The sequence below is a fragment of the Ochlerotatus camptorhynchus genome, unplaced genomic scaffold (assembly GCF_037179485.1).
Source record: "Ochlerotatus camptorhynchus isolate MF236.1 unplaced genomic scaffold, CSIRO-AGI_Acam_v1.1 ptg000274l, whole genome shotgun sequence".
In the NCBI taxonomy this organism is placed as follows: Eukaryota; Metazoa; Arthropoda; class Insecta; order Diptera; family Culicidae; genus Ochlerotatus; species Ochlerotatus camptorhynchus.
Window position 1 is genome coordinate 7,150,555 of NW_027040763.1, and position 23,938 is coordinate 7,174,492.

The 23,938-nt window shown below is 41.3% G+C and overlaps 3 protein-coding genes and 1 pseudogene across 3 annotated transcripts in view; 2 read left to right on the forward strand and 2 right to left on the reverse strand.

The window, feature by feature from the left end:
• LOC135705755 (large ribosomal subunit protein eL20-like) overlaps positions 1-7,833 on the reverse strand; it is a 227,496-nt pseudogene extending 219,663 nt beyond the window's left edge.
• Positions 1,765-2,803, forward strand: LOC135705883 (calcium and integrin-binding protein 1-like). The gene is made up of 5 exons (XM_065227737.1): positions 1,765-1,976; positions 2,071-2,318; positions 2,387-2,496; positions 2,556-2,647; positions 2,716-2,803. Exons 1-5 carry the CDS (start codon positions 1,891-1,893, stop codon positions 2,735-2,737), a joined length of 558 nt encoding a protein of 185 aa, XP_065083809.1. The 5' UTR covers positions 1,765-1,890; the 3' UTR covers positions 2,738-2,803.
• LOC135705884 (putative oligosaccharyltransferase complex subunit CG9662) lies at positions 2,823-3,580 on the reverse strand. Its single transcript, XM_065227738.1, has 3 exons — positions 3,365-3,580; positions 3,224-3,297; positions 2,823-3,162 (listed from the first exon to the last, which is right to left on the reverse strand). The coding sequence occupies exons 1-3, from the start codon at positions 3,501-3,503 to the stop codon at positions 2,926-2,928; spliced, it is 450 nt and encodes a 149-aa protein (XP_065083810.1). The 5' UTR covers positions 3,504-3,580; the 3' UTR covers positions 2,823-2,925.
• A 1,544-nt stretch (positions 7,834-9,377) lies between the features above and the next one.
• Positions 9,378-23,938, forward strand: part of dco (discs overgrown) — a 33,145-nt gene continuing 18,584 nt past the window's right edge. Inside the window, exons 1-3 of the mRNA XM_065227556.1 lie at positions 9,378-9,558; positions 15,369-15,713; positions 15,835-16,044. The gene's annotated coding sequence lies outside the window, so the exon portion shown is untranslated. The remainder of the gene's footprint in view (positions 9,559-15,368; positions 15,714-15,834; positions 16,045-23,938) is intronic.

The window sequence follows — 23,938 nt, forward strand, 5'->3', positions numbered from 1 at the left end:
TTGTCCACAATTCGATTTGTTAAACGAGCGATTCGATCTGTCAAATGTGCGAACAGATGCTTCAAACAAAATATGCTGTCAGATGATATTTCTTTGATCAGAAAATCGAGACTACTTTGTTCATTTTTGAGTAAATATGAGTAACTCAAATTTACTCGCTGCAAATATATTTACTCTGAGTGCAGCTGTCTTGCCCCCAGGGTTTAATTATCTTAAAGAACTCGACGGACCCGAAACATAATAAATTCACAATTCATTTGAGTTGACGAAATTTATTCAATTTGCTACCTGAACCTGAACCATTGGCTTGAAGCAAATCGGTAAAACTAGAAGACCGTATATATTTGTTGAAAGCTGTTACTCACTGGTTGAAATCTCCAGCTTGATCCGTTTCTTGGTGGCTTCCTTCGTAATAAAGTCCTTCAGAATCGAAATGGTAGAAATGTTGTCGCTTCTGAACTTCCCTAATAAAAAACTACCATAACTGAACGATAACCCAAATCATTGAACTATTCTACAAATGGTTTGGATGATACCATGAACACGTCGTTAAGCAAATTAACCACAGGATTAACCATAACATTTTTATTAGGGTTCGCTTCCGAATGGCCGTATTCGCAAATCAGTACCGTTCCGATAAAGACGTGACGGAAAACGAGCCGGTTCCTTTCGTTTCTATAAATCTTTTCCTGTATTTCTGGGATATTGTTCATCAACCAGTTGTGAATTTCAGCCTGACTGAAAGCCCCCTTGAGAATGAGCACATTCATAGGTCTAGATGCCATCTTGTCTGGGAGATTCTGAACGATCATATGCGATTTTCGAAATCCACCTTTTTTCACTCCACCGAGAATCTTGTGTCCAACCGTTCCCTGGACGCAATAATATCTATATATATTAAGCGCCAGGTTAGTCTTCCTCCTCCAGTGAGAGGGACAATGCTCGTTTCAAGGATTGATCTGCACACAAACAACAGCAAAGAAGTCGCAGGAGGATCTGTCATTATCAGCGTTATGTTGTTATGGTTGAGGATATGGTTGCCAGTAAATGTATTGTTTTGGTTGAAGTTTTGACAGCTCGGTCGACACGACGAAACACCCAGAAACACCTTCCGTCACCCAAAACACACATGAAACACAATAAGCACAGACACAAGGCGGCAGAGTGACTTACCCCATGTCCCAAGCAAATCGTTTAAAGTACCCCATTCTAGTCGAAAATCTAGTACTAGTATAGAGGTAACTCTAAGACCAGAAGGTCCCAAAGAAATGTGCTCAACCTTTTGGCTCGGCTCTGGTACTATCTTCGATCCCAAGCTAATCGATGCACACCTCGAAACATAGGAAAATCCACGAATCCCTCATTTTATCTGTCAAACTGTTTATAGCTAACCAAAACAAACATAGTATAGTACTGGATTTTTTGATTTGCTTGGGACCAATAGGCTAGTCAAGTAGTGAGCTAATTTAAAATCGTTAGTTTCGAATTGATTGTTGATTCAAGTGTGTCCACGGCATAACATCGTTCATGTGAAGTTGATAATTGTATCAGTTAATGTTAAACATTGAAAATAAACCATTTTTGGTAATGCCACATTATGGTTCGTGTTTATGCGGGTAGCAACAACATTCGTTTTCCCGGAAGGGTATACCAGTTAGCAAATCAGTACCCTGAAGTTTCATACAACCTTTCATAGCACCATAATTACAGCTGGCCCTTTTGACATGTTGAGCGAGTCACTTGTCAAAACACAACATGTCCAATAAGATATTCAATCAAAACATCACCATCTGAAATTTTTCCATCCTCCATCAAAATAGCTCAATTTTTACAGTCGAATAGCCATTTCACCCTTATCATAAACCACCCTTCATCAACGCACCACCAGAAATGGGTCAAGTGAAGAGCCAATTCAACGAGGAGGAACTGCAGGACTACGAGGATCTCACGTACTTCACAAAGAAAGAAATTCTCTTGTAAGTAAAACACCTACCACTCCCTCTTCTCGTCATACTGTCCAAAGGGACAGCTGCCTAATCACTACTTCCTGGTTCGTTCCTTTTTGCGTAGTGCACATAAAAAGTTCAAAGCCCTCGCTCCGGAGAAGGTCGGCCACAACAAGAACGCTCGTCTGTCGATGAACAAAATTCTCCAATATCCGGAACTGCGCGTCAACCCGTTTGGAGACCGAATCTGCAAGGTATTCAGTAGTTCGAACAATGGGGAAATTTCATTCGAGGACTTTCTCGACATGATGTCGGTATTTTCCGATGCGGCACCAAAGTCGGTCAAGGCGGAGCATGCTTTCAGAATTTTCGGTAAATTTGGTTTTATTGGCAGATTCTCCGAAAAAAAAAGAACGACTATCAATTTCCTTTTGTTTTAGATTTCGACGGAGACGATATGATAGGGAAGAATGACCTCCAACAGGTTATACAGAGGCTCACGGGTTATAACAATGCCCTCAACGAAAGCGATATCGATCAACTGATAACGGTAAAAATATGTCTTTATTTAGAACTGCGTTCAGGTGTTAAGAATTTTGAGTGTTTCAGAATATCTTGGAAGAAGCAGATCTGGATGACGATGGAGCTCTGTCCTTCGCTGAATTCGAGCATATTATTGATAAATCCTCCGACTTCACAAAGTATGCATTTCAATCTGTTGATTGATAAGTGATAATTATTTTTCCCTATCTCATTCTTTTTATTTCAGCTCCTTTCGCATTAGACTGTAGGACGACGAAACGTTTAGCTCAACTATTCAGCCAAAATACCTTTTGTAATCTCCTTTTATAACAAAACGAAGCTCCTCACCAGATATTAGATTTTGTGATTTAGACTTTTATTTATGTCATTCGTACTCGTGTATTACGCACAATAAATGCTACTATATATAGTATGAAACATGACTATTAAGCTTAATTTAAGGCTGCAGATATCCCGGAAGCTTCATTCGCATGAAAATCCAGGTGGTGAAAAAGGACACCAGGATGAAGATGAAACCCATCGATATCAGGAGAATCTTGTTCAATTTCGGTTTTCCCGGAGTGTGTGTTTGATCCATGATTATGAACCCAAGGCCTCCGATCGTGAATAGGAAACTACTGGCTAGTCCTTCCATGATGTATTGGCCATTTACTCGGTATGGCATGAAGGCGACCTAGGAAGGAATACTCAATATTAGACCAAGAATCGATTGCATGCAGTTGTTTTAATGTTACTGGACGGGAATGGCCATGCTCGTCGGTTGTAGATCCAACACTCGGGGGTTCAACGATCACATCGTAGATGATTCCTAAAGTAGAGAGTTAAACTATTTTTATGATACGATTAACTAACACCAGAAAATCAATGAAGCATACCTCCGGTCACCAAGAAGTAAGACAACAGCACAAACGAGAACACCGTCATTGCCGATGGCTGCTGGAACCAGGAAGGTCGCTTCAATTTCAAGTTTGGCACCTCAAACAGCATGAACGGAACACTGTACAACGCCTCCATGATGTGATTTTAACTGGATCAGAGATTCGAGATAGATTTTGTCTGTTTCGTTAGTTTTAAACTCAATCGCTCAAAGATTTTTTGGTATTCTCTGTCGCCGAAATGGGCAAATGTGTGTGTGTGAAAGATAAATGACGTGCCCTAAACAAAAAATGACAGCACTGTTCCCAAAAATCTTATGCTGTCAATTATATTGCATGTCCAGCGGCTTCAATAATGGCGGTTGAACGTTACTACACGCTACACAGCAAAAAAAAATGTAATATCGATCAACACGCTAAGATGCACATACCTTAAAGTCGGTAAAGAATACCTAGAAATCGGTAAAAATTACCGATAATCGAAGAAAGTGCACATACCTAAATTATCGGTTATCGTGGATTACCAATAATTAACGTTAAAATGTCCTAATTTATAGTAAAAAATAGCCAATATAAAGCAAAAAGTAACGATTTTTATTGGTAAAAAATACCGATAATTTTAGGTAATCGTAGCTTAGAGTGTAGATGAACATTTCAAGCAAGGTAACTACATTTTTTTTTAACTGGTATGTTTATTTGGAAGGCTCAATCGCGTTAGCTTTACGGAGCCGATAGTTCATTGTTCTTTGTTTGTAACAAAATTCACTTAATTCTATGTCTAGTAGGAGTTGGGCCGAATACTCGCGGCTTACTCGAGGTTAGAGAGGTACATTGTCGAAGGATAGGATCAGGGGAGGAGCTTGGGGGTAAGGTTTCGTTGTCTCGTCAGAGCGTTGTCGCCAGTATGAATGGTAGTGCGGTTCTAGTTTCGTCTGGAGTTCGACCGGCTATGGTGGGTGACCAGTGGGCGACGATGAGACTCATCGAGACGGGGGGACAAGACATACAAAAACTAATAAAGAGAGACAAAAGACAAAGGAATTAAATTCTTATACTAGACATTTGAAGAAATACATAAACCGACTGCATATAGCAGATATCGCGAGTTCCCAACACGTCTCTGATAGGAACATAGGGTTGTCTTCCTTGGGCCTAAAGGGTATTCAAATGTCGCTCTGTGGCGGCGTAATTATCCGTACATTGCCAAACTGCATGATCGATGTCATCGTAACCGTTTCCACACCGACTTATGTTGCTGTCCACGAGGTTTATTCTATTGAGATGAGCATCTAGCGAGTAGTGGTTGGACATAAGTCTACTCATCACGCGAATGAAGTCACGACTTAAGTCCAAGCCTTTAAACCACGCTCTCGAAGAAACATTAGGAATAATTGAATGTAACCATCGTCCAAGATTTCCATTGTCCCAATCGGTTTGCCAACTCGAAAGGGTACTCTGACGCACTAAATGGTAAAATTCATCGTGTGAAATTTGCCTTTCGCCTTCCTGCGCGCCCACCTTTGCGAGAGAGTCCGCCTTCTCATTGCCTGGGATTGAGCAATGTGAGGGGACCCATACAAAGGTAATCATTTATGATCTTTCGACCAGTACACTCATCTGCTCCCTTACCTTTGAAAGGAAATAAGATGAGTGCCTACCTCGTGCCTACCTTGTTTCATCGACCGAATAGCCTCAATCGAACTGAGACTATCCGAGAAGATGAAGTAATGGTCTGCGCGCATGTTGGAAATCATCCCCAATGCGAAGTTGATTGCTGCCAGCTCAGCAACAAAAACGGAACAAGGTTCCTGAAGTTTGCGGAAGGCGCTAGAGTTTTCATTGAAGACACCGAAGCCAGTGGATCCATTGAGACGTGACCCGTCTGTAAAATATCTTTTCACGCAATTGCCGTGTTGGTACTTTTCAGTAAAAATACGCGGGATAATAATAGGTCGAAGTTGATCGGGAATCCCATGAGTTGCTTGTTTCATGGACAGATCATATTCAATTAAGGAACTGCGATTGGTGAAGTGAGCACGGTCTGGAGTATAACAAGGAAGACACATATCCGACGATATGTAGTGGTGGTAGATTCTCATAAATCGAGATTGTGTGTTCAGCCCAAGAATTTTTTCAAAATTTGCAATTATAAGTGTGTTCGTCACTCCGCATTTGATTAGTATTCTGAGAGAGAGCTCCCAGAAACGGTTCTGGAGGGGTGTTACTCCTGCCAGAACCTCGAGACTCATGTTATGCGTTGAGTGCATACAGCCAAGAGCAATACGCAGACAACGATATTGAATTCGTTCCAATTTTATTAGGTGACATTTTCTTGCCGAGAGAAAGCAGTAAGAGCCGTACTCTAGAACAGAGAGAATAGTTGTTTTATAAAGCTTTATGAGGTCTCCCGGATGAGCACCCCACCATGTGCCGCAAATTGAACGGAGAAAGTTGATCCTCTGCTGACATTTTTGCTTCAAATACGTAATATGGGCATTCCAAGTGCACGTTGAATCAAACCAGACCCCAAGGTACTTGAAAGACAATGATTGAGTAATGTTTCTGCCCAAAACAGGGGGTAAGTCACTCTGCCACCTTGTGTTAACACCCACAAAAACACACTCCGACACACTCCAAACACCTTGCCACCCAGGCAGTCTCCACATAACGGATAGTTTTTCATCAATCCTGGCACTACTTCCAAGAATGTTTACATCATATGTTGTTTATAATAGACCAATCCATGATCTGATTTTATCATTCATTTTTGACAGTATGATCTGCTTTTTATTGATCTGAACCTCTCAAATGAGTAAACAAACCAAACTAACCTGCCAAATTATTTAGAACGCTTGGTTTATTTATGTGACCCAGGATATCAGCGATTTTTTTGCTGTAGGTTTTTATATAGCTTATTACGCTTATTACCCTACTTACCGTATATTTTAATCTGTATTCTGCGGTTATTTCCTGGGTTGTTTTTAAAATTTGTAAATTTATTTCGTGATATTATTACCGTTCATCATGGACGAGGTAAGTTTTTATTTAGCATTAGCTGGACATAGACAACTACGTCACGCACGTTGAGGGTCCAACGAGCAGCGGGTTTTTGTCTGAAGAAACCTTATCATATTTTAATACATTGCGTTTTTAATTTCGGTTTTATGCTTTTAAAAAATAAAAATTATTGATAACCAAACCGTTTAATATTATTAAAAATAGTACCTATAATCACAAATAGCCCTAAAGACACTTTACTTAGAAACTTACAATATGGCCCACCATATGCCTTCAGCTGAGCACCGCTGGACCTTAAAGTATTATTATTATTTAACTTTATTAGGGAGGCTTTCAGCCTTGGGCTGGTTCGCCTCCAAGAGGGCCTTAAAGTATTGTATGATGTATTTTCCATGACTTGATAAAAGGTTCTACCAGCAGGGTATCGTATATTACATAAATTACAATCAAATTTGTCGATCACCCCTTTCTCTATTCCGTTGTATGGGAAATCCGTTTCAAGAGACTCGTGCTCGTAGAGAACTACCAGTCTTATACACTTAGTACGGGGCGAAGTTTACCAGCTGTGAGCTTTCATTCGCGAGTAATCGACGTCTAAAGCCATTGTTTACAAAAGCAATTCGGCCCTTTTGAAATGTTCACACCGCATTACTCAATTACGAATTTCCGTCATTGCTAAATTTAATGCGGCATGAAATCGCCAATTCAAACTCATCCATCTTCACAAAATAGTTGTTCTCAAGGGAAGCATTGAACCAACTTCCTCCAACCAGTAGGATCCACTTTTTATTCCACTCACGGATTTTCTTTCTCAACGAATCACGAAGAATGTTCATATGGTGTCTTACGGATCTTCATCATTTTTACTCCCTAAAAAAGAGTGAAATTAACAGTACATGAACGGCGGCTCCTGGTTTACTGATAGTAAGTATCCGGTCGGCGGAAAGAGAACAGCTTCCTGTAGCGCTTGTGGTGGTATCTTTGCACCAGCGGGAAGCGGATCTTCGAGCCGTGGAACTGCTTGATGTGAGCACGACGGGTCTTGGAGGCCTCAACCGATTCGATCTTGATAATCTGTTGGGAAAACATTCGCATCAGTGATTCTTTCCGGGTCAATACTACCAAAAAGCAACTCACCTGAATGGAGTGGGCACAGGCACGGTGGCGCGAAGCCATATCGTTATAGCACTGCGTGACAGCACCGCCAACGGTCAGATCACGATACTCGCGGTACATGTTGTGGGTACCGGAACGGGAATCGTAGCGCAGCCAGATGCCGAAGTTTTTCATGCGCAGCGGAGTTTTCTCCAGGATACGCTTGACCGAGACAATCTCACCGGTGGCCTTCTTGAACTTACGCAGCTGCCGCAGGAGTACCAGAAACGGGACTTGGCCACGATCTGGTCCGGTGCGAAGATGTGCATCAATTCCGCCATGTATCACGCACAGACTGTCGTTTGCTTATTGGATTTTACAGGATTTTACCATAGGAGTAAAGAGCTATAGCTGTATACAGTCACCGTCAACGCCAATAAACAACGACGATCGCAGGGGGATCTGTTATTTTCAGCGATGTGGAAGTCATGGTTGCCAGTAAACATTGTATGTTGCCGCTTGACGTTTTGACAGCTCATTCGAAACAGAAACACCCTGAAACACCCGAAAAACACACAAGAAACACAATCAGCACAGTCACAAGGTGGCAGAGTGACTTACCCCCTGGCAATTTCCAAACCTACGACTGGATGCCTTCCTTCAAATAACAACTGAAGTGCGGTAAAAAATCGGTAGAACTGTTTCAAACACACCCTTGCTACTTGAGCGGCCGGCGTTCATCTCTTTTTGCCAGTGGTGGCACCCCTCTCCAAAGGGGGAGTTTGGTAAAGGGAGATGATAAAACCGATTTGTACCTTCCTAAAAGTTGTCCTAAGCTCGCTGTCTAGTCTCTATATGCAATTTTCACACTGCCGTACTCTGAACGGAACTATCAATTATATACTTTCTCCTCCTCATCTATCGTATAAAAATTACCACTTGAGTCTGTTATTTGAAATTAGCATCTTAAACTGTTATGTCTACCCGGTTTCCTGCTGTGGCGTCAGAGTTCTCCTTTAAGATTACGGTGTTGGTTTGCGTGGGTGGCCTTTGCTTTGTGAGAAAAGGGCTTTAGAATGGTTTGTTTTCAAATACTGATGGGCTCTTTTCTATTGTTGATCCAAAAGTGAATAATAATAATAAATTAAAGATATATCTTTTTTTTCCTTGATTTGTTTTCCGTCGATCTTGTTCTCCACGCTGAGCACAAATGCTACGGATGCCCTACATATAAACCCATCAACTCATGAACCGGGGACCAACGGCTTTAATTCCCTTCCGAAGGAAGACGTGATCAGAGATGTTATGCCTCAGAACATCCCGGCGGTGCCGACTGGGATTGAACCCAGGCCTGCTGGGGTGAGAGGTAATCAAGTTTACCATTGGGACTACTCAAAAAGTTTTACTCGTTCATGAGAATATGTTCTCATAAATGAACAATAATTGTTAATCATTTTTGCAGTAAAAATTACTCATAAATGGGTTGAATGGGTAGTCCCATGTTACTTCCAAAATGCGTATTTTATAGTCATTATTGAGTATTTTGAGGCTACAGTGTGAGGTAAAGACAGCTCAGAACTCAAATTTCGTGGGCTTCCTTTTTACTGTGCATAATTTATTATGAGTGTTTTACGAGCCCAGTGGTTTGTTTTAGAGCAAAACTACAAAATTTATGCTGTCAGATCTTACACTTCAGAAAATGTGTGCATGTGTGTATCTTGAAAACTAACACTTTGTGCATTCATGATCCGATCCGATTACCTCCGCTCATACGGCTGTGTTCGTGTAGTCGCCTTCTACAGGAAAAGGTCTTCCCAATATTCAATATTCTCGTATAGGCAGCAGAAAAAGCAGTACCCTGATGAGAGTGTGTGTGTGAAGAAGAAAAGCGAAGAAAATATTTTCTGCCAGCCCAGTGAAGCAGCAGCTCGTGTTTTTCGAAGGTTTTTTTTCGCTCGTGGTCACTGTGTGTCGCATTTTCACCTGCAAAATCGTCGGAAAACCGCTCGAAATGGTTGAAATTGATTGTGCGAGTGTTCTTAGTTTGTGATTCGAGTGAAATTGGTTGCATTCGCATCGAGGTGAGCAGGAAATTTTCGATTTTAGATTGCCCTCAAATCGCTCAAGGGGTGCTCGTGGTGCTCCTTTTCTTCGCCATCGTCGTCGTCGTCGTCCCGTACAGAGTCAGCCATCACAGCAGAGCTGTAGCTCCATATCGATGTACGACGCATACATGTGCATTATTCACTTTTGCCTTTACTAATACCAATATGGCTACACTGTGTCCATGAAGAGTGGAACCAAGGTGTAGAGAGTTTACAAGTGATACCAACACATAGGTAGCAAAGGTTCTTTGTGTTGCCATTACACGGTGGGCTGAATGCTGGTGGGTTTTATCAAAAATAATCCTTGAACCAAAATAATAATAATTATTGACAATTATTGACGAATCAAACGCGGTTTCCGTCGATTGGAAAGGAATTCAAATCAAAATCAATTTAATGTCCGGTGTGATTCAAATTTAGGGCGTAGCTTATTTGTGAAAACAGTTACTTCAAATTACCGAGTTCTCGCGAATAACAGCTCAATCTCGGTAACTAACAACTCATTCAGGTAGGGGAGTGATACCTCTACCAGTTGGTATAGTTTTCTGTTTGTAGAGAAAAGTGGTACAACTGAGAACCTTTTCTTTGTGACCGTGAGTAACTCTTACTCACCGAGTGAGTAAACGAAGTGTAAACAAAAGTGAGTATATTAAACCCATGATTCGAGCTCTTTTCCCGTTGTAAAACTCGAATCAGTGAGTAAAACTCGCACGGCCACCATAATTTTTCTTCAGTTATTCATAAATGAGTAAGATAGGTTTACTCACAAACTGAGTGACTCAGTTGAGTCGCCGTGTATCACAGAGAACAGACGTCCAACTTCCACCAGAAACTTGTGTAAAGATAAGTGAGAACGTCGCCGTTACGTGGCCCTAGCATCTCTTGATTTCCTCTATAAATTTTACACTTTCGACCAATTTGGCGCTATAAATTTTCTGTTGAAAATTACAGCTCGGCGCCTAAGAGGAAGAGGAGACAATAGGGGGACTTTTATGAACAAAATTTTCTGTCTAATGCGAACCCCAGCGTCTGATTGGTCGGGTAACCGTATAGAAACGCGAGAATTTTTACAACAGGGAATCTATTTTCGTGTATTTTGACAGTCGAGTGCGTCGCCTATAATGAAATAGTTTTTGCACGGTAGTTTCCGCGAGAGAAGAAGAACATGTCATAGACAAAAAGAAGCCAGTTGTCTCCTCTTTCTTTTAGCTCGGCGCTACCTGGGACGGGTGTTGACAATCGGGTCTAGAATCGGGTAGCGATTTCGAGCTGCTGTCAAATCCGGGCCAGTTTCTGATAGGTCGATTTGACAGTAGCAATCGTGGAATAAAAAGGACAGGGATCGCATCAATCTGGCTGGCAGTCAGCGCTGCCATTTATACAGATTTATCTGTATTATACAGATTTTTTAATCTTAATACAGACCCGATACAGAATACAGATTTATCACAGATTTTTAAATTACAATACAGATTTTTATAAAATGCTTGAGAAAAAAAATTCAAAATTTCAGTGCTAACATTTGAAAACGGCGCAAAAGCCATTTGTAAACAAATGGTTTGTGGGCCCTTTACTCGCTACCCGAAGAACGCCCACGCAAACCAACAGCATCGTCAGGAAGGGGAAAATTTCCCCTACCCGATGTTGCTGTTGTGTCTCGTGGGTCTACTTCAAGTAGTGAGTAAAGGGCCCACAAACCATTTGTTTACAAATGGCTTTTGTGCCGTTTTCAAATGTTAGCACTGATTTATAAAAACAAAATAACTTTCTCGATTTTATTAGCGTACCCCCTTCTCTCCAAAATTAATTGTTGTGCTTTACATGTGGATTATGGGGATTTACAGTATTAATTGAATATTTCCAATATAAGCATGCATGTTAAATACAAAAAAAGTGCCCGAGCACATTAAAATTTTTTTTTTTTTTTTTTTTTTCCTTTATTATAGAGATTTTTAGCCATAGGCTAGTTCATCTCTTACACATTGCACATTAAAATGGTACAAATACAAGTACTCGTAAACATTTTACTTGCATTGAAAATGTATTTCGTAAGAAATTGCGGATTTTCTGATATTCTCCATACTGCAAAAATGATTTTACCAGCACTGGCGGGGCGACATCTCTCGACTTTTCGGTGTAACTACCACACAAATGATGTAATTAATTGTATTCATCTATATTAAAAATATCAAATAGTAATGAACTCGTTCACTTTTTTGCATTTAAAACTGCTTATCAGGAAGATAATGAATAGAAACTAAAATCTCCATACATTTTCAAACGGCTTCATATCACTCTTATAAATAAGTACGGACGATATCACAAATGGTGCAATTATATTCCGTATGGTTAGTACGATAGCCCGAATAGGTGGTTAAGCACTTTTTATGGTTATTTTGTATGCACTGTATTTGTAAAACAACAAAACATGATTAATTAAGAAAAAAATCGTCAATACAGAAAATACAGATTTTTAATTAGAGTGGATACAGATTTTTTATAAAACCACCTGGCAGCTCTGCTGGCAGTGATGTCGGAATCAATGTTGACGTCAGTGGCGTTGTTAATGGTTTATATTTGCTAAAGGAAAGTTGAAAATTTGAGTGCTCTGTGTGTTTTAAGCCATGGATATTGTTGTTTGTTTATGGTTGTTTTTATTGTGTTGAGCAAAAAGGATGTACAAGCTGCTAAACTGCGGTAGAAATTCTGAATAAAATCCAAATTAAAATAGAAAAAATATTTTACATTCCTGGCATCATTGGTCAACTCCGTCAAACACGACGCACAACTTTCCGAAGGGCATTCTTCAAAAACATTAAGAAGAGTGAGAAGCTCGATTGTAAAGTACCGTCCCGGGGCGCTACCGGCACTTAGTGTCTAGTGTAAGTTGTGCAACGCCAGCGCCATCATGTTGTCAAAGAGGGTTTTTAAGTGGGGAAGTCGGCGTTGGTGGCGCTTAAGTCGAATAGTCGTGTATGCATCAGGTCATGGAAAATTTGTGAAAAAAATAAGAGAGAAGAGTTTAGTCATGAGTATGATTGATCGCCCACGGTTGCTACTCCGTTATTGCCAGCATGCTTGGCATACACAGTTTTACACACCAACTGCTCATTTGTTAACAGCTTTTCACTAAGATGTTGAAATTAGGTTTTCTTTAAAGTAAGTGATGGAGTAGGATCATAGTTTACTATAGACACGCCAAAAGTAGTTAAATCTTAACTTTTGAATCAACACGATTGAATTTTTAAACTAAAAGTACGAGATGTGTAGCAAGCATTTCTCACTTCATTTTGGCAATGCGAAAACAAACACAGCTGATTACTAGAACTAAAACCTACTATTTTTTACGTATCTATAACAAGCTTTAACTCTATTCTATTATCTAATACTTCAAAAAGAACTGAATTTCGTCTACTGTGTGCAAAGTTATTAGCAAATGAGCAGCTCGTGACCAAAAATGTGTATGCCAAGCATGATTGCCAGGTCACCTGTAATTACACAGAGAACCAACAGTTGATGATTGGCACTAGATATATTATATATCATTCTCAATGTGTAAAAATTGGTGATTTCAAACTTTACAACTTAGGCAATGCCAGCGCCGGCCGCGTCCGAATGCATGTAAATAATTGACCTATAATATATTAGTTGAGTTGTAATAATTAAGGAAAGTGTTGACGTTAATTTTGGTAAACAGAACACTGTGATGTGCTCATGTTAGAAAGAAAGTGATTAACGAATCTTGAATGTGAAAGGGACCGATATTAAACCCTCTATGTTTTATTCAGAAAGCAAAAACGATCGCTTTAGGGCCACCGAGCTCTCATATCACATCACTTATGATCCAGTTGTAACCATTCAAACCGCACACCGACGCCAACGACAAGTTTCACAATACACACTCTGACTCTAAAACTTCATGATATGAAGTAACACGGGATTTATCGCATGGGTTTCTGTTCAGTAAGCAAAACAGATGACCCCACTCCCACCCAGCCCAGTTAACGAACGCTCAGTTAGCGAATAAGTACTGTATATGTAATTCGTAGTTTCGATGCAAGACATAACCAGAACTATGATGCTTCGTATTGACTTCATTGGTCCCCAGCGTACCCCATTCTCATACTAGAATTTGTGTTTGTTTTGAATCGCCTTATAAATTTGAGTTTAATGAGAGGTTCGTTAGTTTTCCTAAGTTTCGAGGGGTGCTTCAATTAGTTAGCAGACCTTCTGTTGGTCTATTACTATAAACCCTAAATTTGTATAGTTATTTTGCTTAACGACGTGTTCAGGGTATCATCCAAATCATTTGTGGAATCGTTCTATAATTTGGATTATCGTTTGGGTATGGTATTTTTTTTATTAGGGAAGCGAACACAAGTTGGACATCGACCAACTTTCCGGTCGTTCATTTCGCAGTACAATTGTACAATTATAGAGGTAACTCTAAGACTAGAAAGTCCCGAAGAAACGTGCTCAACTTTTTGGCTCAGCTCTGGAACTCCTCAAACTTTCATAGCGAACCAAAACATAGTGTAGTACTAGAATTTAGACTAGAATGGAGTAAGTTCATCGATGTACTTGAGACCGATAGGCTAGTCCAGTGTTAGTCAATTTCAAATCGTTATTTTCCACTGGTTGGTACAATCGAGTTGAATCTTGTTGCCTGGTTTGATGATTTAGTTCAGCGCTGGGGGGGACGTGCTGTCAAATCAGCCTACTGATCATTCTTGTATGAAACTGGTTCCAAACGTAAACAAACGCTGTAGGTTTCTTATTGCTTGTTTACGTTTGGAACCAGTTATGCGAGGTAGGCGACGATTGTTCGTATTTGACAGCCACCCTTGGTTCAGCGTTCAATTCATTGAAATGCGAAATAAACGTCCAGAAAACTGGTCGATGTCAGACTTGTTCTGTTCGATGTCAAGTCAACTGAACAATGACTATCAGATCGGGGTCAATTGATGAATTGAATCATCTAAACTGGGCGTTCTTCTTCTTCTTTATATACTCTGCTGTCAAGCAAGTGTAGGGATGGCACAGCATAAGAGCCATATTTCCAACAATTCGACAGTGAGCATTCATAAGGGCGAATACGCGATGATCGATTCTCTTCATCGATTTTCTCTTTGCATTGCTACAGCTAGGCGAAACAATTTTCTAGAATTTGTTCAATGCAGAGTAGTAACAGATTGTATTGGCTATAAAAAGCAACAGCAAACGCACCGAGAAACGTTAAATCTAGCGAGTTATTAACAAAAGAGAAAATCGACGAAGAGAATCGATCATCGCGTATAGGCCCTTATGCATGCTCACTGTCGAATTATTGTTTAGAGTCGTTTCGACTTTTCCTACTAGCTTTCTACTCTGACGTATTTAAACTGGGCTTTAAAGCTGCGGTTGTAAAATTCTCGCATTCACTCTGCTAAGCGCCCTTATGAAAGACTTTGTACACTGAGAACCGATGCAACTGAAGCGTAAACAAAAATGCTTCATTGGCTCCTGTAAAGTTCCACCGTAACGGATCAGGATTAGGAGAGAATCCCCATTAGAGAGAGAGAGAGTCTAGACTAGACCCAAAGTGATGTAAACATGTGACGCAATGTGAATTCGACGTCTTTTTCGTTTTCCCGCTGTTGACGGAGTGTGCCTTTTCATATCTCATCGGACTAGATCCTCTCTGATCCCCATCAATCCGTGTTGCCAGTTTCCCTGGTTACGAAATTAATAATCAATCATTGATTGTTTCCTTTTCTCGTTGTTTTTTTTTTTCTCAATCCAAACAGGAGAGCCCCTCTTCCGTGTTAGCAGTAGCATCGGCAGCAGAAGCTCATCGCGGTCAGTGGTAGTGGTGGTGGTGCAGTCTGCCCGCTACGTTGTGTGTCGGTAGTGCGTGTGAGGAAGAACGGATTGCATTGGTGTGCGCCACCATCATCATCACCAATCATCGCCTTCGTCGTCCGTCACCGTCGCCGTCGATACACTGACTCTGCGTGCACACTGTGTACGGAGGTAAAAAAGAAGACGTCCGAGGAGATATAGATCGAGAGCGAGGCGATTTTCAGAGCCAAGTTTGAAATTGAAATTGCCTTCGCGCACCGCGGCCAGCGAAATTATTGGCCATTGGAGAGGTGAGCAAGCAAGCGAAATTTATGCTGAAAATCTACAACCATTGAAGCAAGCGCCAAGCGAAGAGCAGCGGAGGCCATCCGAGAAAACTGGGGCTAACATTTTGACTTTTCAAACACACAGAAGCGCAAGCACAAGGCAGCAAGGAAAGAAACCAGAAGCAACTGGAGTGGAGCGGAGGAGGCGAAATTTCTCCGCAGCCAAGGAAACAGCCGAGCAACAAGGAAGGCACTTCCTGTGTGTAAAATCGAAGAAGCTCCAGCTCTGGACGGGAAATAAGGAACACTGAACGTGAAACCAAAGCGAAAGAATAATAACCCGACAGAGAAAAAGGTGAGTGTTTGTGTGTTTCTTTCTGGTCGGGAAATTACAGGGAATGAATGAAATAGGGAAGAAGAGATGGTTCCCATCCCCATCGGTTCATTCCAACACAGGGCAACCGTATAAGTATAATAATAACATCATCAGCAACAACAACTGCTACTACAGTCAAGTCAGTGTTGTTTTGTAGACATTTTGTGGGGCTCCTCTTGGTCGCCTTCGGTAGTAAAGACGACTTTTGGGCTCCTTTCTAATGTGGGGCTCGTTTTGGTGTCTTTATTCTTTTGTTATTATCGCTCTTTTTGTTTCATATTCGATTATTACATAGCTTAAACATACATTCGCTGAGGCGCACACACACACACACACACGCACTGATCAGTGTCGGGATTGAAAATCTGATTGTGATTGCTTTTGTCACAATCTGTGACTGAGTGGCGCAGGCTATGGTAGCAGAGAACGTTAAGGATACTGCGTGTGGTGTTTGTTATCAATGCCATCAAGCAATTAGAGATGTGTATTGTAATATTACTAATGTAACAAAATGAGGACTATCGATCGAATTGAAGCATAGGTACCTATCTCGTGCTTTCGAAGCAAACTTCGGTCAGCATAATGGAAAAACAAATTAAATAACGAACAATCGTGATACTTTGAATAGGTATACCAACAATCAATACGAAACTAACGATTTTAAATTGGCTCACTACTTGACTAGCCTATTGGTCCCAAGCAAATCGACTAACGTACTCCATTCTAGTATAAATTCCAGTACTACACTATGTTTGTTTTGATTTCCTATGAAAGTTTGACAGATGAGTGGTTAGTGGATTTTCCTATGTTTCGAGGGGTGAATCGATTAGCTTGGGACCGAAGATAGTACCAGAGCTGAGCCAAAAAGTTGAGCACGTTATTTCGGGACCTTCTGGTCTTAGAGTTACCTCTATGGGTATACCGTGCAAGCACCATATTCTGAACGGTTAAGAAGATCTCAACGTAATCGGATCTAAAGGGAAACAATTATTTTGCTATTTCAAAATGGTTTCTTACAGTCGTGTAGACTGGACATCTAATAGCGAATTCGTTTATTATTCAGCTCCAACCTGTGCTGCGTGCTGTCAACAATGCCAATTGAATGTAAGATGTTGGTCTAGTACTGAATTTCACTTCCGAAACTGATATTCGTAGTAGGCATGATATCAGCTTTGATATTACTATCCATGAATATCACTAGGGAAAAGTTGAAAATCTTACGTTTATCACAATAAATCAACTTTTTTTTTTGTATCCCTCCCCTTGGCTAGTTTTTGCACCTTGTTGCTGGTGGGCGAGCTTAAGGTGATTCCTTGTAGAGTCCACAAATGGCCGCCACGTAGGCTATTAATGCATTTCCACCTCGAATTTTCAATTACACACATCTCGGAAATTAGAGTTCCATTTCACCTGAAATTGCTACTGCATGTATGCTGCAGCGCAGCAATCGTGGATTAACGGTTTCATTGTAGTACGTGTCGTGGAAGCTTATATTTGTGCACTTAAAGTTTCGAAGTGGTAGCGAGAATAAGGATCTCACAGCGAACCACCTTAATTTCATGTTCTATAGTGAAGTGTTGGAGACCGTAGGTTTTATTGTTTTATTGTTGTTTTACATCAACAGGCTGGATGAAGCCCCAATGATGTTAACCTTATCAACTATAATGAAAAAGTAGAAGGGTCTGTGCCTAGGGGCACGAACGGAAGCTTGACGTAGGACCGCTAGTAGACGGAATAAATGTGAAGAGCATTAAGTTCTTTCAATTGATCAAATATCTCCTATCTCAACTCTTTCCGTTTTTGAATTGTAGGCGTACCAAATTTGTCGTAATCTTTTTCAAAGAGAAAGTTGATTACGAGAATCAATCAAAATCACTTGCACCCCTGCTTCCAAGTTTGTGTGGTCGTTGGGGGCTTGTGGTTCTGCATATGGACAATCAAGCACAGATACATTCTATTCCAACTCTTTACTGATGTAAGCTTGATGGCCCTGAAAAGGGCCGTTTTATTGAAGAAGACATCCATGGCCACTTACGCTTGGCGTGTTTAGTATAGGTGACAGCATCACGGACCTCATTTTCCAGGAACACCGTCAGCACTCCTCGTAGATCAGACCGGAGATACGTCAGACACCGCCACGGCAAGCCAGACGACGGATGGTGGTTATCTCGAAGAATTTGCGATGACGATTGACACCTCCTTTGCCACGACCAGTCAATTGTTGCTTGTTGGCTTATAGAAAAGTGGACTAAACACCTTCCTACAGCTGCTATTGCTGACCACGCCGTCCGAAGCGACAATGAGCTGATACCAGACAGCAGCGCTGCTTTATATCTTTTTAGGTTAAAGAAGAATGATGTGCAACCAAGTGGTATAAAAGCTACAAAGACTCCTCCCGTTATGAGTAGTTTGCTATCAAGTAGCGACACTGGCTATTTTCCTTTTGCGTACACGGCGAATGAGAACGACCCAAATTTGAGTTAAGTTCACTCATAATCACCAGAAGTGTAGGGACTCAGCGATGAGTAAATTTGTCTTATGGTTTCCTGTGGAAAACCTAAAAAATCTGCCAGGAAATGAGGATATTGACGAAAATTTTACTCAGTCTCGGAGTAGTACCAATAGACTGAGTGAATCCAATCTTTACTTTTCTCAAATTCGGGAATTTTCCCTGGAAAAACATGGGAAAACATGAGGCAAATTTACTCATCGCTGAGTTCCTGCACTTTATTTCTTATTTCTGAGATAACTAAACTCAAATTTGGGTCGTTCTCATTCGCCGTGATATCACCTTGAAAGATATCGGCGCCGGTGGTTAGCGTGATTACCTCTCACCCCAGCAGGCTTGGGTCCAATCTCAGTCGGCGCCACCGGCAACATGCATAACATCTCTGGGAGCTGCCTCCCTGGCGTCGGTAGCATTGGAGCTTAGTACGGAAAACAAATCTCGCGTCACTTTTCAATAGGTCCTATCTACATTGATCGATTCTCTTCATTGACACTCTCTTTCGTAAATAACTCGGCTTCACAAAATTTGTTTCCTGCCGTCTTCGTCGAATTAGATGCTAGATTGTTGCTTCTTCCATCGAAAATATCCGGCCGTGGCGATTCAAAGTTGATCAAGGTTGATCAAAACAATTTGTATCCCTGCTTCCAGTTTGATTACATGAGCATTTTGTGTGGTCGGTGGTTCTGAATATGGACAAACAAGCAGATGAATTTTATTCCTACTCTTTACTGTAATAAGCTTGGTGGCCCTGAAAAGAGCCGTTGTGTTTCCAATGTTGGTAATGATTTAACCTCTGAAACCAAACAGAGTGCGTCACTGTCACTTCAAAAACGTAGATGACATCCATGGCCGCTTACGCTTGGCGTGTTTAGTGTAGGTGACAGCATCACAGATCTCATTTTTCAGGAACACCTTCAGCACACCTCGTAAATCAAACCGGAGATACGTCAGACACCGCCACGGTGAGCCAGACAACGGATGGTGAATATCTCGAAGAATTTGCGTTTGGTTCTGAACATGGCGATGAGTGTGTAAAATATTACGCAATTCCATCCTCCCTATTCGCACGCGCCCGAGGATCGGAGGCGAATGCCACTTCAACTTGTTTCGTCTACTTACTACTCTCTGACGACTGTGCTGGGGAAGCATCATATGCATGTAGGTAATTGGTGGATTTGTTAGTTAATTCAACGCTTTTGGACAATGCTGAACATTTACCAGTTTTTCAATAGTTTCTTGTTGAAAATCAACATTCGGAAGCAATGCGTAGCCATATTTCTGATCGATTGGTGATAAAATTATTGAAATTGGACCAGGGGAAGCTGAGTTATTAACGTTTAAAATCTTTCTTAATTTGTTACATGTTCCATTTTCAGTTTTCACAAAGTGTACCCCCATATAGAAATCAAAGACGTAGTCCTACGTCAAAAGTAGAAGGGTCTGTGCCTAGGGGCACGAACGGAACGACCGCTAGTAGACGGAATAAATGTGAAGAGCATTAAGTTCTTTCAATTGATCAAATATCTCCTATCTCAACTCTTTCCGTTTTTGAATTGTAGGCGTACCAAATTTGTAATAATCTTTTTCAAAGAGAAAGTTGATTACGAGAATCAATCAAAATCACTTGCACCCCTGCTTCCAAGTTTGTGTGGTCGTTGGGGGCTTGTGGTTCTGCATATGGACAATCAAGCACAGATACATTCTATTCCAACTCTTTACTGATGTAAGCTTGATGGCCGTTTTATTGAAGAAGACATCCATGGCCACTTACGCTTGGCGTGTTTAGTATAGGTGACAGCATCACGGACCTCATTTTCCAGGAACACCGTCAGCACTCCTCGTAGATCAGACCGGAGATACGTCAGACACCGCCACGGCGAGCCAGACGACGGATGGTGGTTATCTCGAAGAATTTACGATGACGATTGACACCTCCTTTGCCACGACCAGTCAATTGTTGCTTGTTGGCTTATAGAAAAGTGGACTAAACACCTTCCTACAGCTGCTATTGCTGACCACGCCGTCCGAAGCGACAATGAGCTGATACCAGACAGCAGCGCTGCTTTATATCTTTTTAGGTTAAAGCAGAATGATGTGCAACCAAGTGGTATAAAAGCTACAAAGACTCCTCCCGTTATGAGTAGTTTGCTATCAAGTAGCGACACTGGCTATTTTCCTTTTGCGTACACGGCGAATGAGAACGACCCTAATTTGAGTTAAGTTCACTCATAATCGCCAGAAGTGTAGGGACTCAGCGATGAGTAAATTTGTCTCATGGTTTCCTGTGGAAAACCTAAAAAATCTGCCAGGAAATGAGGATATTGACGAAAATTTTACTCAGTCTCGGAGTAGTACCAATAGACTGAGTGAATCCAATCTTTACTTTTCTCAAATTCGGGAATTTTTCCCCGGAAAAACCTGGGAAAACATGAGGCAAATTTACTCATCGCTGAGTTCCTGCACTTTATTTCTTATTTCTGAGATAACTAAACTCAAATTTGGGTCGTTCTCATTCACCGTGATAGATATCGGCGCCGGTGGTTAGCTTGATTACCTCTCACCCCAGCAGGCTTGGGTCCAATCTCAGTCGGCGCCACCGGCAACATGCATAACATCTCTGGGAGCTGCCTCCCTGGCGTCGGTAGCATTGGAGCTTAGTACGGAAAACAAATCTCGCGTCACTTTTCAATAGGTCCTATCTACATTGATCGATTCTCTTCATTGACACTCTCTTTCGTAAATAACTCGGCTTCATAAAATTTGTTTCCTGCCGTCTTCGTCGAATTAGATGCTAGATTGTTGCTTCTTCCATCGAAAATATCCGGCCGTGGCGATTCAAAGTTGATCAAGGTTGATCAAAATAATTTGTACCGCTGCTTCCAGTTTGATTACATGAGCATTTTGTGTGATCGTTGGTTCTGAATATGGACAAACAGGCAGATGAATTCTATTCCTACTCTTTACTGTAATAAGCTTGGTGGCCCTGAAAAGAGCCGTTTTGTTGCCAAAGATGATTTAACCTCCGAAACCAAACAGAGTGCGTCTCTGTCACTTCAAAAACGTAGATGAAATCCATGGCCGCTTACGCTTGGCGTGTTTAGTGTAGGTTACAGCATCACGGATCTCATTTTTCAGGAACACCTTCAGCACACCTCGTAAATCAAACCGGAGATACGTCAGACACCGCCACGGCGTTTGGTTCTGAATATGGTGATGAGTGTGGGCGGTGCCGTCCACGCTTGTACGGAGGGAGGACTGTACGCTCGAATACAAGGGGTAAATACCTGTGTTCCATCCCAGGAGATCGGACAACCAAGGAGTGTACATTAACTTTCTTAGCTCTGTCACTCCCAACGATTTATATAGCCTATTTTCAAATCCTGCATACGGAGCGGTTGGTACGGTATGTCCCCGCTCTTTGATTACCTGTGGATTAAATGTTAACCACTGTCTATACTTATTAAGTAGACATGGTAAACATTCATTAATAATGACAAGAAAATGATAGATGTATTTCTATCATTTCCAGGATTCTTTCAAGTACTGGCTGTATATGTGTAGACTAGACTAGACTAGACTAGACTAGACTAGAATATGGCGATGAGTGTGCAAAATATTACGCAATTCCATCCTCTCCTCCCTATTCGCACGCACCCGAGAATCGGAGGCGAATGCCACTTCCGACTTGTTTCGTCTACTTACTACTCTCTGACGACTGTGCTGGGGAAGCAGCATATGCATGTAGGCAATTCGTGGATTTGTTAGTTAATTCGACGCTTTTGGACAATGCTGGACATTTACCAGTTTTTCAATAGTATCTTGTTGAAAATCAACATTCGGAAGCATTGTTATCGATACGTAGCCATATTTCTGATCGATTGGTGATAAAATTATTTAAATTGGACTAGGGGCAACTGAGTTATTAACGTTCAAAATCTTTCTTAATTTGTTACATGTTCCATTTTTGGTTTTCACAAAGTGTACCCCCATATAGAAATCAAAGACGTAGTCCTACGTTAAAAAACAGTTAAAAATATATATCTTATAGTCAGTTACTCCTTCCGGCGAAAAACAGAAGAAAACTTTCGACGAAATGCATCATGGGAGAGATAAAAGTCGAAAACAGATGCAACTCTGTTGAGTGTTCTCTGCAGTCCGCAAATCGCACCGTATGCTCCTTAATTTGTGCGACGTAGAGGCAGTCTTAGCATAAGGTTATTACGAAACGGTCGGCGCATTCTGTCGGTTAGGTTAGGGCTCTGCTTGTGTCTCTTCTAGTCCGGAGAAGTTCTACACTGATAGGCAAAATAAAGTGCCCACCCCATCATTTTTTGAATTTCTCTCATTTATTTGGTTCAAATTAAAGTAAATACACTGTAGTATTTTTTATATCTTATTCTTTATATTCTTTTTAAGTTTCACTTATAGAATACCAGATAAAAAGAAGAGACTGACTCGAAGAAAAAAAAATCAAAATGGGTGTAAAAAAGAACAGTGACAAAAAAAAGTGCCCACTGCATTTTAACTCCAGAAAACATAAAATAAAGTAAAAGAATACCAGCCTAATAGTTAATGTGTCCTCCTTTGGCCTTCAGGACCAGCTGCAGGTGCTTCGGCATGCTCTCCACTAGATTCTTCAGGTGCTGTGGATCTAGTTCTTCCCAGGCGCGCTCCAGGGCTTCAAAATAGTTATTTTTATTGGTAACACCAGTTTTGTCAACCCTGGCATCGAGAATCGCCCACAAATTCTCGATGGGGTTGAGGTCCGGGCTTTGTGGAGGCCATTCCAGTGGTTTAATTCGACATGACCGGAAGAAAGACTTAGTCTTCTTGGCAGTATGCTTCGGATCGTTGTCCTGCTGGAATACGAATTTCTCCTCAAGGCCCGTCTGGATCAGCGAAACTTCCAGATTTTCCCGCAGGATGTCGATGTAGGAATCTGCCGTCATTATCCCGTCGATTTTCACCAGGCTTCCCACTCCACCCCACGAAAAGCACCCCCAGACCATCACATTTCCTCCTCCATGCTTCACCGTGCCTTGTATGTGGCGCTCCTGAAGCTCCTCACCCGATCTACACCACACACGAACCCGTCGCTTCCGGTTGAACAGTTCGAATTTTGATTCGTCCGTCCAGAGAACCGTTTTCCAGAACTCTAGGGGCTTATCAGCATGCTCCTTAGCAAACTTAAGCCGTTTGACTTTGTTTGCCTTGCTGATAAATGGGCGCTTCCGAGCAACTTTGCTGTTCAACCCCTGTGCTACGAGACGGCGACGAACAGTTCGACTGGAAACTGTTAGCTGAAGAGCCTCCTGGATCTCGCGGACAGTTACCTTCGGGTTCTTCTTCACTTCACGCATGATC